This window comes from Silene latifolia, chromosome 11 (assembly GCF_048544455.1).
Source record: "Silene latifolia isolate original U9 population chromosome 11, ASM4854445v1, whole genome shotgun sequence".
NCBI lineage: Eukaryota > Viridiplantae > Streptophyta > Magnoliopsida > Caryophyllales > Caryophyllaceae > Silene > Silene latifolia.
In genome coordinates, this window is record NC_133536.1 from 69705714 (window position 1) to 69725296 (window position 19583).

Below are 19583 nucleotides of genomic sequence, written 5' to 3' on the forward strand. Positions count from 1 at the left end.
GTCAGTTGGTGGAGAGTCTGCTGGTGCTCTATGAATGTTCCTAAAGCTTCCTTTATCTATTGGGCTGCTGTTCTAGGCAGGTTACTTACTAAAGATCGTCTGGCTCGTATGGGTGGTGTCTCTGATCTTAGCTGTTTTCTCTGTGCCAGTCATGGTGAATCTCATGACCATCTCTTTTCTGACTGCTGCTATTCTTCCAGATGTGTGCAGATACTGCAACATAAGCTTCAATTTTCGTTTGACCCTCGTGGCCTTGTCAGCTGGTATAAAAGAGGGAGAAGGAATAGTCTTTTGGTGAGAAGGATCACTTGTGCTTGTTATATTCAACTGGTATATCTTATTTGGCAGGAGCGGAACAAAGCAAGATTGTACTTCAAAGTCACCCAACCTGATATTATTGTTACTCAAGGAATTCAGTTAGTGTGCACTCGGTTTAGAACAAGAAACAAGTCTGCTATTACTAGAGATGATGAAGCGTGGATCCAACATTTGACTCAATAGATTGATAGATTGTTAGTAGGACATTTTTGATTATACTAGATAGATACTAGTTTGTAATCAGTTACATATACGAACTTTTTGTACTCCTTGTTGATGATTAATATACTTAACCTTTCCCAAAAAAATAATTACTACAATACAATTTCAATTCCAAGAATAGTGATGGAATATAGTAATGTCGTTATATGAAATAAAATAATCTCTCTCTTTATACACCAGGAACAACTTATTAACTTGTTCAAAGGTTATTAACACACTAGTGGAGTTACCTAATAAGTTTCAGGTTAATTGGAATAGAACAAGGCGGATATGAGTAAAGCATATGATAGGATGGATTGGAATTTTATTGAAGGAACCCTTTCCATATTGGGACTACCTCGGAAGGTCATTGACCTTATTATGCAATGCATTTCTACTGTTTCATATGAGGTTCTTATTAATGGTATCCCTTCGTCTTCTATCAAGCCGTCTTGTGGTTTACGTCAAGGTGATCCTCTATCACCCTATATTTTTGTGTTATGTACGGAAATGTTATCACTTAACCTTCTGAAGGCTGAGGAAGACGGGAATCTACGTGGTACTTCTGTATGTAGAAATAGTCTTCCGTTGTCTCATCTGCTCTTTGCGGATGACTCCATTTTTTTCGTGGAAGGTCACGAAAAATCTTGTCAGGTACTTTTTTCTATCCTTGAGAAATATTGTCGAGCGTCTGGTCAAGCAATAAATCATGATAAGTCTGCACTTTTAATTAGCCCAAGTTCTACAATGTCTTTTGCTAAAACATGTATGCAAGCACCGATTTCTAACTCATTAGGCACTTACCTAGGTTTACCATCGGATGTTGGTAATGCTCTTGAAAAAGTGACCAAAAAATGTCTTTTTAATTTTGTCATTGAAAAGATACAGCGAAGAATAGCTTCTTGGAATGGGATTCTACTGTCTCCAGCTGGTCGTCTAACTCTTATTACGTCTGTCCTTTCCTCTATCTCTATTTACTTTCTATCGGTATTTAAATTACCGGTAAGTGTGTCTAACAAGATTGATTCTATGTTGTCACATTTTTGGTGGAAAGGTTGTCGTGTGGGAAAGACTATTAGTTGGTGTAGTAAACTTTTTCTGAGTCAATCTAAATCTTTGGGTGGTTTGGGTGTTCGGAATTTAAAATGCTTCAATCAAGCGTTTTAGCTAAAGTCGCCTGGCGTATTATTTCTAATCCATCTTCGTTGATTGGTCGTACTTTGGGTCTTAAGTATGGTATGATAAATCTTTTAAATGGAAGTAAAAAGAGTCCTACTTCTAATGTCTCTTGGGGAGGAAGAAGTATTCTATAGGGCTACGATCTTATTAAACCTTCTTGAGCTTGGAAAATTTCCCCACATTCTTCTCTGAATGTGTGGTCTGTGAAATGGGTAGAGGGGTGTTGTCCATCTCCTAAGGATACAGAGTTGCTTGCTAATAGTCCGAACCTATCATCTTTACAAGTGAGGCACTTAATTAATGTGGAGTCTTTATCTTGGGATGAATTCCGTGTGTGTTGTTTCTTTGAAGAGGGATGGGTGGGTAAAATCTTAGCCATACCTATTAGTTTATCACTTTCTGAGGATATTCTTTACTGGAATGAGTCGCATGGGGGGCAATATATGGTGAAGCAGGGGTATTTCTTAGCTCATCAACGTCATTGGAATGAAAATGCAACAAGGAAGGATTTAAGCAGACTTGGGGATGATTATAAGATGTTTATAAAGAAAACTTTGTGGCATTTACCGGGACCAAGAGTTTGGTCTGTTCTTCTCTGGAAGATTTTAACCGACTCTTTGCCGGTGGGTTATGAGTTCCAAAGGCGACGACTTGATAGGTTTGTTTTGGAATGCCCTATGTTGGATACGTGTTCAACAATTGAAACTACTGCTCATTTGTTTCGAGATTGTGAGGTAGCCAAAAGACTGTGGTTGGGAAGTTATTTGGGCATTAAGATCGTCAATGGCTTACAGTTGGATATCTTTAAAAGATGGATCATAAATTGGACTAATCTACTTAAGAAGTCTAAGGACAATAATGTAGGTCTTCTATCTTTCTTATGTACGCTTTGGACATTATGGAAGGTCCGTAACTGTAATGCTTTTGGGGATGGATGTAATGCTATGGCGGGGTGTCGACTGTATGAGGGTCATTTCAATTTAGCAAGATCAGTGATTGATAATCTTTCTCCAACTGGGCCACCAGGGTTTGCAAAAACTATCACCTTTGATGATGACTCTGATGTGCTTCAAAGATTACGGGCAGGGGAGGAGATTAATCTTTTTGATTTACGCTATAAGTGTATTAAGTATTCTATCTGTGTGGATTCATCATGGACTCCTTCTTGGAAAATTGGAGTTGGATGGGTTTGTTATGGACTAGAAGGTTCTGCCACATCCTGCTCTATGTCTTCCTTTGCACAAAGCCCGGAACAAGCGGAGGGAAGGGGTATTTTGGAGGCACTTCTGTGGGCACGCAGGATGAAACACTTGCACATCTCTATTGCCTCTGATTGTCTTTGTTTACTTGCTCAAATTGTTGAAGGAGAGTCCAACAACCATTTGACAACTACAATTGTTCCCGATATCATGGATTTGGCTAAAGAGTTTCATTGTATTTCTTTTTCTTTTATTAGTAGATCTTGTAATGTTGCCGCTCATAAACTAGCATACTCGGCTAGTCGATGAGTTTGGCGTTTCATCTTGTCAAAAAAAAAAAAAAATTGGAATAGAAATGGTACATATGTAATACTCGGTCTTTGTGGGACCCGTACTTAGACCTTGAGACGCATGAGAGGAGGTTTAGACCGATAAGAGAGCACTCGGAAGGGAAGGATAACCTTACACTACACCTGAGCCTAGACCGAGTGGTGTTGCAGCGGATCAAGTGGGTCTAAAGGTACACTTGACCGAGTGAGTCCACTCGACCGAGTGGACTCGGCACTCGGTCGAGTGCCGCTGTTTCAGAACACGGGATTTAATCCCTTTCCCCTCTAACCCTAAAATCATTTCCACCATCCTCCTTATCTCTCCAAACTCCCTCCCCTCTCTCTAAAACCCTCACAAAGACCTTGCACTTGGGATTCAAGCTTGGATTAGGAGATCTACCACCTTCCTCTTCATTTCCTTCACCTAGTAAGTAAAGATCTCTCCTTTTCTAGTCTTTAATCCATAACTTTTGAGGGAATTCGTCATGGGTAATTAATTAGTGTTTAGTAGGTGTATTTGGGGTAATTAAGGGGTGATAATAAGGGGTTTTGTAGTGTATATTAGTATAGGATGTATTGTGATAGGTATCATGTGATTTGTATAGGATGAGACAGTTCCTTGAGACGGTTTCAGTCCGAATTCGAGTAGCTTGAGGAGATTGTTAAAAGGTAGGTTAATCCTACTCGGTTTCAATGATGTGAAGTTGTTTATGTTGATGTCGTAGTTGGTCTTGCATAATTAGGGTATTTGCATTATAACATGTTTAGTGGTAATCACATCATTAAGAGGATGATTATGATATGTTGGTTGTGGTTCATGCATTGGTTACCGTCATATGTGTTGGAGGATTTGTTGTTATTGTTGTAGTTATTGTGGTTGTTTTGGAGACGTAAGACGGTTGGGAGACCGTCTTACGCTTAAGTCGCCTCTTGGAGCTTCCCACTCCAAGAGGGATGTGCACATTAATGGCTTGAGTTACGGAGAGACTCGTGTGGTTGAGACACGACGTCTGGCAGGGGATCCGGTTGGCTTCCGGACCCAGTATGTCTGGTACTTGTTTGTGGTTATCGGTATGTATGGGCGTGTCCCGGTACTAGGGTGGGTGTCGGTATTCCTGGGCGTGTCCCGGTACCGTGGTGGTGGTCATTTAGTATTATGTCATTCACATCTATAGTCATATTGTATATTCACACTTTAGTTTTGTCGTCGTTTAATTGTTCATTGAAACTGACGTTTGTTGTGTCTGTGTGTTTGTCACCTGTCTCTTTTGAGGTGGCCTGTGTTGATCCATATGATATCCTTTGGTCATATGGGGAGCAGGTTAGATGTAGATTGTCGGATAGTACGCGGGAGACGGGGCGAGCTTGATAAGTCACGAGACGAGTGTAGCTAGTTAGATGAGTATAGTAACCACGAGTTGTATTTTTATTCATTAGCTGATGGTTTGTAATCACTAAACTTGTCATTTATAATAAATGTTTCTTTATCGTATCTCCGATTTACTGCCTCGGGAAACCGAGAAGGTAACATCTCCCAATTACCTTGGCCGGGTAAGAAGGGAGTGTTACAAAGTGGTATCAGAGCGACGATTTTGGAACCTACACCAATGAACCAAAATGAACCTAGGTGCGTCTAATAAAATGAACCCGACTTAAGTACGATAGGAGATCGGTTTTGGATGAGTGGGCGCCCTCATATCAAAACTAGTGCCTATTGTCTCGGTTGGTCACTACGTGGGTGGTTAAAAGTATGGGTGAACACTAGGTGGAAAGCTGTATGGTGGCATGATTGCATGAAAGTGTGTGGAAGTTGAATGCCAGGTTGTTAGGAGTACTATGCTTAGAAATAGTAGTATATGTTGGTATACGAATGATGACATGGCTTTTGAATTTTAGACCGTGTGCTAAATGAATGCATGTTAGTGTAATTGTCGTATATGATTGGTGAATTATGTTGGTAGAGTAGCCATTAGTACTACGATATTATACAAAAGATGGTAAAATGGGATGACATATGAGCTAACTCGGGTGAGTCACCGAAAGCCGATGGACTCCCGAACCTTCTCTTTGTGTTGCAAGGATTTCATCGTTCTCTTTCGACTCGAAATTTCCAACCATAAGCAACCACTCTACCGAGTACGAGTTCGCACCCGACCGAGTAACCTCTCACTCGACTGAGTGGGCCCTGACACTCGACCGAGTGGACCATTTTCCAGAAGATGGAAATATCCTGAAAAATAGGGCACTCGACCGAGTGAACTAGGCCACTCGACCGAGTGAAAAACTCACTCGACCGAGTGAACTTGCCACTCCACCGAGTGGAGCTGGGATGGGATTTACACGGGTTTGATTCTCTATTCTTCATTCCTTATCTTTTTCATATCTCATTTTCACCTCACTCCAACAACACCAAAATTCCACTAAAAATAATTCTAAAACTCCATTTTTGGTGATTTGCTACTTGGCTAAGTTTTCCACTCACAATTTCCGTCTCAAATCTCTCCTAATTAGCAATGTAAGTAGACCATTCTTCTTCTTATTCCTTTATCTTGAAGTTGGTAGATCTACACTAGTGTGCTTGAGGCGTGTCAATTAATTTCATGCTTTTACTTAATACATAGCAACAAGATAGCTTCCTACTTTGTGGTTGTTGCTAAAAATCAATTGTTGTGTCAAAATTTTGGTCATCACCAAGGAAAACGAAATTTTGATGATGAATTTATATGTGGATTTTGGTGATTGTTGATGTGTATAATTGGACAACAAAGGCTTAACCTTTGTTGTTATGGATGGATTTTGTTTGAATATGTGAAAATTTCGCCTTAAAACTTTGACTTAAATTTTCTAATTTCAGACAAGTCATGCCCAAATTTTGATTTTCTTGAGTAAAGGTTGGTTTAATTGTCTTATAAGACTACCAAGTCTAATTGGTAATACGGTATGTGATCTCAAAATGAAATTTCCCATCTTAAAATTTGGGTGAAACTCTTAAAAGCTTCCTAAGTATCCATGAACAACTTTGATTTTGTCTTGAAAATGGTTTGAGAAGTGTCGATAAATTAGGAATTTGATGGTTATTACTACTATAATATGAGGTAAATTCGGAAAGTTTCATCTTAAAAATGTAAAAGAATTTCTCAAACTTTAACACTCACTATGTCAAAAACTTCGTTTTGATGCTCACTACATGGTCAATTACTAAATTGGGAATTTGGGGGAGAATTTCATCCGCTTTCAAAGTTAGTCACAAGTCTCATCTTTCCTTCTATGTCTTGTGTGTGATTTCTCTTGTAGCATGTCAAGAAACACGAGGAGCAACCGTGGGAGAAACAACCGTCAACCCCAACCTGAACAGGAGGCACCACCCGTCTTTACCCACCCAGGATACCCGGGGTTAGAATTTGAAAGTGAACCCCATAGGAATACCTTCCTAGCCCTCACCGAGAGACGTATAAACGCCACTAGGTGTGTATCGGAGAATGTCTTAGAAGCCTTGGGGATAGAGGCGCAAGTGCATGATATCTTTAGCGTGCTTGGAATGGAGGGATTGTATAACTTAGCGGAAATAAGCTACCATACCCTTACCTTAGAATTTTTGAGCTCCTTCCTCTACAATTAAAAAGACCACACCGTGAGTTTCCGACTCAAGAACACCTACTTTCACCTATCTAGTGATGTCTTTGCGAAGCGGCTAGGTGAAGAAAAAAGGACCCCCCATACCCTTGACAAGGGGGGGAAGGAAATGAAAGCCACAAAATACATCAACCTTTACACGGGTAACCGCAATACCGACGTTAGTGCCATGAAAATAAATGATGTGGAACACCCCGTTTTGAAAATTTTCCTTCGCCTTTTGACCAACCTCCTTTACGGAAGAAAGGACCCTAGTAAACTCAATTCCTAGAAAGTACTACTTCTAAGCTCGTACCTCAATCCATACTACGAGAGGAGTTTTTACTTTAGCCCCGTGTCTATGGTGTGCTTAGCATTTGAAAGGATGACCAAGTCCGACAAGTGCTCCTTTGATTGTGGCGCCCTAGTGACTAGGCTATCCAAGAACCTCTTGGGTTATGAACCGGGGGGCAATTGATAGACCCATGAGTTCGGAGGTGCCATACTTCGACATTGCCTACATGAAAGACATGTTTTGGGTTGTGGACAGGAAAGACAAAAATGGGTACTCATGGAGAGTGAACACGGACTTATACATCAAGCTTCCCGCAAACGGGAGATTGCCCGAAACCTCTCACTTACCCCAACTAGCCCCACCTCGCCCTCCGGCCCGATCCTACCTCATCCCCGAAAGTCTTACTTACACTCTTGATGGTGAAGCGGTACGTGGGGAACCAACCCCACAACTCCTTTCCGATCCTCCGAGGACTTCTCCACATGCCCCATCGTCCTCCCATGTGCCCATTACCTCGCCGCCCTTTGATCGCCCTAGACACTCCACTTACGTCCCGCCCTCCTCTTTTATGCACGAACCTTCACCGCACCATGACCCTCCCCGACATTCCATGAACATGCCGTCTTTAACTGAAGGATACAACCAACCACCGCCGGCCTATGGTCACCAATACCCCATGGCGGACCTAGTTGAGAGAGTGAACAACTCTTTGGTCCTAAGAGATATGCATGATTTCACCTATAACCAAAGGGTAAGGCTGACTGAACGCCCTAGTTTTTGGTCCGGGGATGGGGACACTTCCGGGGTATTCAAAGCCTATGGTATTCAACCCTCGGATTGGGGTCACAGGATTCCTCACAGTGACGGACACTTGCTTGGTCCTTGGGCGGGACCTCACTATACCATCGGGAGTTTCTTCAATGATACGCACCAAAGTTGAGGCTACCAAGAGAATGTGGGTGGCGATTACTAGGGTAATGTGGGTAGTTCGTACCGAGAGGAGGTGGGAGGTGTCTCTCACGAGGGTGGGGGCAATGTTTTCTACAGAAGCAGGAGTGAAGGTGGAGCATCTAGTTAGGCACCAGGAGTTATGTAGTATCACGGCCGCTATGTCAACGCAATTGTAGAAGACGCGACGATGGACACCTCGTGTAATACTACGGTTTTATGAGTCTCTGGATACTCTATCGAGTGGGGCTTACTCTGTCGAGTAAGTATGTTTAGTATACGAAACAGTAGTCTGCCTGTAGGGTACTCGATCGAGTAGCCTTGGCACTCGATCGAGTACGTGACTTACTCGATCGAGTAAGTCGGTTATTGGGTGTTGTTTGACGGGTTTTGTTAATAAGGCGGATTAATATATAATACCTTTCGTCATCTTCTTTAAACACTTTTACAAAACCTAATTCACTGATTAAGAGAGATTTCAAGTTACGTTGCTTTGTTCTTCCGCTTTATTGGCAAATCCCGGAGCTAGAGGTGTCGGTTTCCTTTTTTCTTATACCTTTGTGATCCTTGCCTCAAGGGTAAGTTCTACATATCATTGTTTTATAGCATTTGGTTAATGTTGGTTAAACCCTAATTTGGGAATTGGGGGTTTTATGATTGTATTGTTGTGGTAGTAATTGTATGAATATGTGTATATGAGGAGGGTTCGTAGAAGAGAGGTTTTGAGACAGCTGCTAAATCGTCTGAGTCTGTGATTGCATTCCAGGTAGGGTTTTCCTACTCGGTATTAATTACATGATGTGTGTGGTGGTTGTATTATTATTGTTGATTTATCGTACTGCTGGTGATTATGACGGTTGTTGATTAATATCGTTGATTGTTGTTGTTGTATTTGTTTGTGATCTTCGGTGTGCGTCCCTGGCTGAGTGGAGTCACTTGCGGGAGTGGCTTCACGCCCTTGATTCGCCTTCTGTGGAACCCGCCACAGAAGGGATGTGCACATTAAGGAACATGGGTTTATCGCTCGATGGAGATGAGCGAGGCTTAGGTGGGAACGACTGCGGTCCCCCACTGGCAGTGTGGAGTATCTGTTGCGATGGGTACTCTGGCAGGACTAAACACTTTAGTGTGTAGTCAGTTGTGTGGAGGTTGATTATGGAGTTTGGGGTTTGATGTGACGATTGAGCTGTTTGGCATTGTTTTATCGTGATTTGTATTGTGTAATTAGTATTGACCCCGTTGTTTGTTTTGTAAAACTGTGGTGATCCATTCTGGGATGGTGAGCAGTTATTGAGCAGGTTTGATATGATGCATATGGGCTAGCTGGGATGAGTCATCACTTGCAGTTAGAAGAGTCTTCCGCTGTGTCAGACGACGTCCTTTAGTTTTTCAGTTTTATCAGTAGACAGTTTTGGTTTGGTTGTATTTCACTTTACAGTTTGGTTTGAGACATGTAATCACTTAAACTATATTTACTTTTAAAGTACGTTTCTTTATTGTCTTATGATATCCATTGCCTCGGATAACCGAGATGGTGACGTTCCTATACCTGAGTGGTCATGGTAAGGCACTTGGAGTATGGGGGTGTCACAAAGTGGTATCAGAGCGACGTTCCTGAAACCTGTAACCAATGAATCTAATGAATATAGGGAATCAAATTAAAATGAACCCGAGGTAGAAGTTTTAGGAGCTAATGCAAAGGCTTGGGAGACGTCCTAAAGCCGCGAACTCGCCCTGCAATTTTGAACCGGTCACATGGGGTACGTGTCGGGATCGTATGTGTTGTCTTCTGGTTTGTGTATCTATATAGTAGCACGTGGTGTGAATTGATGGATGTATGAATGTGGAGGATTGGAGGTGTGGAATAGAAGTTGAAAGATATGTGATTTATATGTTGGATTGGATGAAGGCATGTTGTTTGTTTTATAATGTGGCATATTAGTGATATGAAGTAAATTGTTTTGTTGAGTATATAAAGAGTTGCATATATCTGCATGCATATTTGTTGCTGTTATGTTGAAAGTATATAAGTTGTATATAATGTTGGGAAGGTAAGATGAACATGCGGGTAGTGTTTACGAGTCAGCATGGCTCGATCGAGCGAGTCTGACTCGATCGAGGGGGTAGTTTATGTTTTATGGGCAGAAGCGAGCTTTTGGGCACTCGATCGAGTAAGTAGGGGCACTCAATCGAGTGGGGTCAGCTCGATCGAGTGGGTTAGAGGCTCGATCGAGTATGTGTTAGAAAAGTTTCTGGTCAGATTCTGGAGTCGAGGCACTCGATCAAGTAGGTGTGGCACTCGATCGAGTGGCCTAAACTCGATCAAGTTTGTTTTGGTGCTCGATCGAGTGGGTTCTGTACAGGTTGTATGCGTGTTTTGGGTTATAGTATGAGTGTTTATGTCTACCTTTTCTTATATAGTTACAAGATGCCGCCAAAGAAAACCGCCTTGTATGCTAGGGCTGAGAGCATGAACATTGTGTTGGGAAATGTGTCCTCAACAATAGTGCGATTACATGATTTAAATATCATTACTAAATCTCATTTTAAGAATACAATTGGAAAGTAATTTTGTTACTGTCAACTGGTCAACATATATCGGTAATGATTGGCTGACTAGAGTTTGACATTACTGTCGTGTGTGGTGGTGGTGATCAGTTGACCCCTAGGTCATACCTATAGGGCAATACTCTTAATTGATTATTTAATTAATCGTATAATGTTGCGAGTTAATTAAATTACTTGAAAATTGACGGACGATTTTGGAAGTAAAATTTACGTATCATATTAAAATATGATTTAATAAGATACGGTCTGAGTAATTGAATTGTATCATTACGCGGATGAAATTATTGTTTAAAGAAACAATCGGAACTGAATGAATTATTATAAATACAATCAGTTGTAATTTATAAATGGTAAAATATTTTGGCACAAGTAATTATAAAATTACTAAGTCGATTTTTTGTATGTGACGTATTTTTGATAATACGTTGATTTTTAATATGTTAAAAATACATAACAAATTTATGTCACATATGACATGTGACATATTGACAATTGACAAAAATAATATGGAATCCATATTATAGATTGGGCCGAAAAATTGGAGGAGAATTAAGCTAAAATTGTGTTTACATTTTTAGTGGTGAACATAATGATTAAAAGCAAGTATAGCCATGCAACCCTATAAGACATTGTGAAGACAAATGAGGGCATGCATTGGCTCTCCTACCTCTCTCCTTTGGGCCGGTTTTTGAGAGTGGAAAAACTAATTGTTTTTCCTCTCAATTTTACCTAATATACAATAATGAAAGATTATTATTCATTCATTCTTTCCACCATCTAAAATATGAGTTTTAGAGAGATAAAAACTCCCATCTTCTTCCTCCCCAAAAACCGAAATATTCAAGAGTTATATAAATATTTTGGTTCAATTTTCTACCTAATTAATATTATACTAGTCTTGTAATATTAATTAAATTAAGAGAAAGCCTTGGGTATAAAGCTTAGGGAGAGATCCTACACTTGGATCTTGGTTCACCCATAAGGAAAAGCTCAAGAACAAGAGAGAAAGGTGATCTCTCTTGTGCCCAATATAACCGAAATCTACAATGTAAGGACTTGATTTCTCTTCTCTTATATTATTGTTTGCATGCATAAAATCCGTTTTAATTTTATGACAAATTTTTAGACATATAAGAGTATGTTATAATGTATATAGATCTACATTTCCTTCAATCGGTATCAAGAGCCACGGTTGTTTGCATGCAAATTGGTTAAAAGTTTTTCCGAGTTATATGAATAACAAAATAAAACTTGAAAAATTTGTGTTATTATGATATATCACGAAATAATTACATGCATGTTAATATTTCTGGTCCTAAAGTGTTTTAGGATATTTTGGTTAATTTTTCGGATTTTTATTGTTCATATATAATAATAATGACATTTAAATGTGATTTTATGAGTAAAAATGTCATTTTTGGTCGAAAATTAGCTATACTTCGAATTTTCACTTGGTTTTTGGATATGTTGTTACATATATTATTTTGAGATAACCTGTAAATTTTCATAATTTTTGGACTTGTTATGCTCGAAAAATGAATTTTTCACTATTAAATTCGGATTTAAGAGAAAAATAGGTTAATATGAGTTAAATTTCGAATCTGGTCATAGAAAATTAATATGTTGTCACATGCAATTTTACAAGATGTGTGTAAAATAATTGGCTATAAAGAAGTCTTTTAGCATGATTTATGAATTTTTGAAGAAAAATGGCATAAATAGTGACATTATTAGTTGAAAATTAATAAAACATAACCTATGACTTAGGAAAAACGTCTAATGTTGCATTTTATTATATTTTTCAGATCTAAAATTGAAAAGTTAATGAAAATAATTTTTCCATGTTTTTATGATTTTTTATTAAATATCGATAAACCGCAACATTGTTTTTCCGGAAAAATTTCGAAATTTTTAACCTAAGATTTTGAACATTATGAGTGTCATGGAATTTTTCCAGAATGTTCATGAATTTAAATTTCAAATTTCAAATTTATTTGAAATTTTTGGATTTATTTGAAGTTTAATAGCTTATTTTTGTAATTTTTGTCCATTTATGAACAATTTTGTAAATAAAAGTTAATTATGGTCAAATTATTAGTGAAGACTATATTTTGAGTCCTAAGAGGTTAGGGTAATTAACTTATGCATAAATATGAGTTTATGTATTTTTGTGATTATAAAATGTTGAAATCACGCAAATCCGTAAAAACCGAGTAATATACGATATTGGCTAATTAAAAGGCGATTTAGCATAAAAATTCAGCATGTTCATACATATTATAATGCTGCATTTTTCTTTATGATTGTCATAATTTTAATTTATGTAATTTTGAATTATGTAATTTTACTTAGTATGGCCTTAGATTTAATTGGTATTTCCCGAAATGTATGGGAATATCGATTCGGTTGTAATTTTAATTGTGATCTCGTATCACCGTTTTGTAATTTAATAGATTTATTTTATTTTAGTTACAAATGTATAATAGGAAATTATGTAATTCATTATGTAATTTTATTCATTCCGGAGTTCCCAAAGACGGATTTCTTCAAGAATGACGATACATAAAGACGGTGTTACCTCGAGATGCGTGCCACAACCGAAGTTCAAGGGACCAATGGAGTTGGTTTCCGAATATGTAATAGATTAAGAGTTTTTCTATTTTAGGAAAGGCCATACTAGGATTTATTTACTTTTATGCTTGCATTTTATTTTATGTCACATGCATTGCTAAATCGCCATAACTAAAACATGCATTTTTTATTTTATCGAGTTTATCGACCGTGTCAATTAAAATTATCGTAGTTCACCGCTTTAGTTCACTTAAAACGTGATAGATAATAAATTGACATGACCTCTCGCTAAAACAATTAATTGAGACATAGCCTTACCAAATAGTAGAAACCATGAAAACCTATTTCGCGAGGGAGTGCGCTCGGCCACACCGGGGTACAAACCTTGTTACGTAGGGGAAGTGGGTGATGAATGTTAATCCACCGAATTCATGTTGATAAGGGATGTATCGGCTACCCCGTGCCCAAATTGATGTGGGTTTGGATAATGGACACATTTATTCGAAATTTGGATTGAACTCAACAAACGTATTTGATAAGGGATGTATCGGCTACCCCGTGCCCTTGTTGATGTGTTTTGGGCTATAGATAAACATTAGAGTAATTTTATCGACCAAGAGTTCTAAAAGTAGAATCGATTAAAAGGTTAATCCACCGAGTTATATTGATGAAGGTTGCATCGGCTACCCCGTGCCTAAGTCGATATGAATTTGGGTCTTGGAATCATTTATCATAGTTGGGTAGAGGTCACTATGTAAATGCTTTACTTGTTATTTACAAGTATTAATATAACGATGAATGTTTTTTGTTTTCCACTATTCCGTTATCATATTGTTCTATTTCTTTACCACAATTCATATACGATATCATTTCGTTTTTGATTCAAATCTCCATTAAAATATCGTAACTAAAGACAAATATGAATTTGCTTCTAAAACCTCAAATGAACCATTGTTAAGGATCTCTTGTAAAGAGTATAGATTAAAAGTTGTTCATTATCAAACAGGTTTTTGATACTTGACTAACACATCTACTTACAATGGATTGTTTTTCCATATACTTAAAAGAATTAAGTACATTGAAGCGATAAATTGTTTTGGTGATTAGATTTTCAGAATTCGTAATTGACCAAAATAACGCAACCACTTCAATGAAAGTTTTAAGACTAAAACGAACAAATGAAGAGTAATCTTCATGAATTCAATTTTGCTTCTCAAAGCAAAGACTCATTGAAACAAGTGGGAGCATTCTCTTAAACTGTTAAGATGAGGACGAGGTTCAAGAAGTAAAAGGAATTGATACAAGGTAATGTTAAAGGTAAAGTTGTTGAGAATGACGATACTAAACCTATCAATCCCGACCGATAAAGTTTCCATTATCCTAAAATGTTGGACACGAGAAAGGAAACTACCCCAAATTATTGAAGTATCAACAAGTTAGTTGTGGGACATCTAATGGGACCTTCTTCTTTAAAAATGTTTATTTGATTAAACATAAATTTTGCTAGTATTACTTCGTCAATATTAGAAACCGGTGGTGGTTTTCATCATTATGTTTGATACATAGGATGATTAGAATATGACGACTAGCAACAATGAAGTCGAGAGATAGAGTAATTGTGTACTCAATCTAGTTTTTGGATTTAAAGTGGTACTTGATTGTGACTATTAAGTACATAAACTCTAAATAAGAATTTAAACTTGTTAAGAGACAAAAGAGGTTCTCACTTTTGTGACCCTACACACCACTATTTGATGAATGGCTAGCCCATTATCAAGGTGATTATATTCTAAACCAAACTAGAATGACATATCATGTAGATGATGTAAGATTCAAATTGGTAACCCAAGATTAAACCTTAAATTTTGGAATGATGAACGCAAAGAGTTATCAAGTACTCTTGAAACCATTAGATCATTAATGGTATATGCGTATCTTGTATTCAAAGCAAGATGTCTCGTGCCTTTTGGTTGAAAAGGAGATCGAGGTTGTAAATCATTGATCCAAAATAGGTTGATCATTTTTACCAACGATTTAAGTTGACGCTAATATGTTCACTTAATAAGGTAAATAGAGAAATCTTTGAAGAACTTCAAAGAGTTCAAGGAATCACGATTTAGTCGTGATGGGATTATCAAAGTGAAGACTTTGATGTAAGCCAAAGAAAATGTGATATAGAATCACAAGTTAATCTCTCGTAGCACGCATTATGGAATAATGTGTGATTAGATAAGAAATCAAACGCTATTCGATATGGTTTGGATTTCAATCAAGTTACTTTGAGTTACTTGATCCTTTTGGGGATTTTATCATTTTGTCTAAATTATTTTCCACTAAATCGAATCATATGAGATATGAAATGGTAAGGGTACCATGTTTGTAAGTTTTCACAAGAAACAAATGCTCATTTTTTCCCTTTCAATTATCATGAGTACGACGGGTTTGCGGCTCGTCAAGCTGTCTCACTAAAATACAAGTTTATTTCTAGAAGACAGAGTGGGAGAAATTATTCAAGAGCCACAGAGAATGTTATGTCGCAAGAAACTGGTCTTTCTTGGCTACATGAGACGTTTTGTGTAAGACATTGTTTCTTTAAAACCTAGGAGGTTAAATTCGTCACTTGTTAAAAATGATGAATTCATGCTACTTTTAAGAAAGTAAAGAGCTTATAACTTACAAAAGAAATTGTTTGATTCAAGTTGATTACTTCTAGAAAGTAATGAACATATGACTTACATAAGAGTGTTTAAAGTCACAACTCAATACAAGGCTTAGAGCCATGAAAATCCGAAACAAAAAGGCTTGATTAGTGACAAAGAGTTTTTGCACTAATAAAGAGATATTTCAAAGCAAGATTGGTTGCAAAGGGTTTTGCACTAATTGAAATGCTTAAGTCTATTTGGATCTTCTTAAAGATTGTGTTTCATTATGAGGTTATGAAATACATAGCAAGTGAATCTAAAACCCACTTCTTCAATAGAAGGAATGTATTCAATACATGTCTTGAGTTTAGTAGATTCTTGCAATCCTAAGATAATGTGAAACTTAAGAGAGGGTCTTAAGTAGGACATCAATGAGTTAGAATCAACATTTTGATCATGTGATAAAACATTTCTCGATAAGTCGAGAAGTTGTGTTTATATATGGAGTTTAGTGGGAGTTACGGAAGTTTTAATTAGTCTTATATGTGGATGACATATTGATCATTGCGAATGATATAAGACTTTTGGAGTATTATAATACATCTTTATTATCCGGATTTATGAAGATAAATCCACATGATATTAGCGTCAGTAAGAAGTCTTATGTTGATAAGATTCATGACTAGTTCAATTAAATTGAACATATTTGATTGATTCCATTTGCTTCCGCTGCCGGATCAATTAAATAGGTAATGATGTATAACACTTCATATACTTCGAGTATGATGAATTGTTTTCAAAATCGAATTTTAGTAATCTTTGCCAAGTACGCCATAAAGATTACCCTTAAGTGCTTGCAGAAGCATTAAGAAAGTAAAAGCAGAGTGTTTATGATGCAATTTTGTGTAAGGGTGTTACACAAGTGACAATTGACAATTGAGGTTGCGCATGGTTTCCGACAAAACCATAATCAAAACACATAAGGATGGTTAAGATACCATTGTGGCTATGATAATTAAGAAGTAGATTTTCTAGAATCGTTCTAGGCAATAAAGAACAATGAGAGATATTTATAACGGAAATTGAGTACACTTGTGATCATGAGATGTGCAAGAAGGATGAGTCCCACACACTTTGTGAAAAAAAGTGGGAGCTATTCTTAGGCTAGAAAGCCTATGTCTTGATTGGATCTCGACGGTACTCCAGAAAGTTTTGTAATGCAAATGTATACATTATAAAGGAAAACGAGTATGTAGTAAGGTTGAGTAAGGTACAAGAAGTTGATAAAACCTACTAACCAAAGCCTTCTCAAAGGCTAAACATGATGAGTCATGTCATTTCAATTGAATTGAAATGAACAACTACGTACAAGATCAAATTAGATTATAGAACATGAAATAGTAATCAGGCATTGACTATTCATGTGTGATAATCGCATTTGTCGTTCGAGTTTTATCTTTAAAACTCTTTTATTATACTTTGTTACATCCAAACGGGTTGTAGAGACAATTGAACCCCGTTAAAGTGAACATGGATTAACATTGTATTCGCCCATAGTCACTTGTATGAGGTGACGTCTCGAAGTGACTAGAGTGTGATGCGATTGATGGCAAGTTCAAGTGCCATACAGTCATGTGAGATGACTAGTCGATCACATAGGCAGATGTTAGGAACACCTTGTCGGGCCTTATGACCGCTTATAGAGTTCTGGCAAATTTATATAGCCTGGTCGTTGCGAGAGCTGCTATAGTATTCTAATGAGTCGATTCTTTTGACTAAAGACTATTCACCTAAGATGGCACAGTTTCAGATTAACTTTGATTTGTGTTACTACGACCTTCGTAAATGGGGTCAAATGGGCATATTTTGGGTTATGATGGCTGTGGCTAGTCGAAGGGAATGAGTGCGATAGGAATTGTCCATCCCCTTGTCAGGGTTAAAACAATATCTCAGGGCCACTCGAGGAGTAATGAACTGGAAATGCGTGGCCACGCTCGGAAAGTATCTATGATAGATAAGTCCGGTCAATCAGTTATTCTCCAGATCGAGGAAACCACTCTTGATATGATCACTTGCAAGTACGACCTGAAAGACACCTTGCATTGAGTGGGAGATAGTAATAGGACAAGAGAATTGGTGACGCACACTTGTCGAGGACAAGTGGGAGATTGTTGGGAAATGTGTCCTCAACAATAGTGCGATTACATGATTTAAATATCATTACTAAATCTCATTTTAAGAATACAATTGGAAAGTAATTTTGTTACTGTCAACTGGTCAACATATATCGGTAATGATTGGCTGACTAGAGTTTGACATTCTTCGTGTGTGACGGTGGTGATCAGTTGACCCCCTAGGTCATACCTATAGGGCAATACTCTTAATTGATTATTTAATTAATCGTATAATGTTGCGAGTTAATTAAATTACTTGAAAATTGACGGACGATTTTGGAAGTAAAATTTACGTATCATATTAAAATATGATTTAATAAGATACGGTCTGAGTAATTGAATTGTATCATTACTCGGATGAAATTATTGTTTAAAGAAACAATCGGAACTGAATGAATTATTATAAATACAATCAGTTGTAATTTATAAATGGTAAAATATTTTGGCACAAGTAATTATAAAATTACTAAGTCGATTTTTTGTATGTGACGTATTTTTGATAATACGTTGATTTTTAATATGTTAAAAATACATAACAAATTTATGTCACATATGACATGTGACATATTGACAATTGACAAAAATAATATGGAATCCATATTATAGATTGGGCCGAAAAATTGGAGGAGAATTAAGCTAAAATTGTGTTTACATTTTTAGTGGTGAACATAATGATTAAAAGCAAGTATAGCCATGCAACCCTATAAGACATTGTGAAGACAAATGAGGGCATGCATTGGCTCTCCTACCTCTCTCCTTTGGGCCGGTTTTTGAGAGTGGAAAAACTAATTGTTTTTCCTCTCAATTTTACCTAATATACAATAATGAAAGATTATTATTCATTCATTCTTTCCACCATCTAAAATATGAGTTTTAGAGAGATAAAAACTCCCATCTTCTTCCTCCCCAAAAACCGAAATATTCAAGAGTTATATAAATATTTTGGTTCAATTTTCTACCTAATTAATATTATACTAGTCTTGTAATATTAATTAAATTAAGAGAAAGCCTTGGGTATAAAGCTTAGGGAGAGATCCTACACTTGGATCTTGGTTCATCCATAAGGAAAAGCTCAAGAACAAGAGAGAAAGGTGATCTCTCTTGTGCCCAATATAACCGAAATCTACAATGTAAGGACTTGATTTCTCTTCTCTTATATTATTGTTTGCATGCATAAAATCCGTTTTAATTTTATGACAAATTTTTAGACATATAAGAGTATGTTATAATGTATATAGATCTACATTTCCTTCACATTGATGACATTGTAAAGATGTTGGAGCAACAAGATGCTCTTACGGAAGCTTTGAAGAGAGTGGGAAAGGATAAGGAGGTTGATCACTCCAAGATCAGTATCCACATATCTAGGTTCAGTCCGAAAGAGTATAAGGGAACCAGGGCGCCAATTCTTCTAGATAATAGGCACAAGGAGATGGAGAATATCCTGGAGTTAGTTCACTGCCCGGATGAGTTGAAAGTGGAACAAGCTGCGTTCTACTTGAGGGAAGCGACAGGTGGGTGGTGGGATAAGGTCAAGGTGAGTGCTA

General features: G+C 37.4%; 1 protein-coding gene across 1 annotated transcript; it reads left to right on the forward strand.

Moving 5' to 3' along the window:
- Nucleotides 1-831: 831 nt before the first annotated feature.
- LOC141613522 (uncharacterized) lies at nucleotides 832-3206 on the forward strand. The gene is made up of 2 exons (XM_074432261.1): nucleotides 832-1573; nucleotides 1915-3206. Exons 1-2 carry the CDS (start codon nucleotides 832-834, stop codon nucleotides 3204-3206), a joined length of 2034 nt encoding a protein of 677 aa, XP_074288362.1.
- The last annotated feature ends 16377 nt before the right edge of the window (nucleotides 3207-19583 follow it).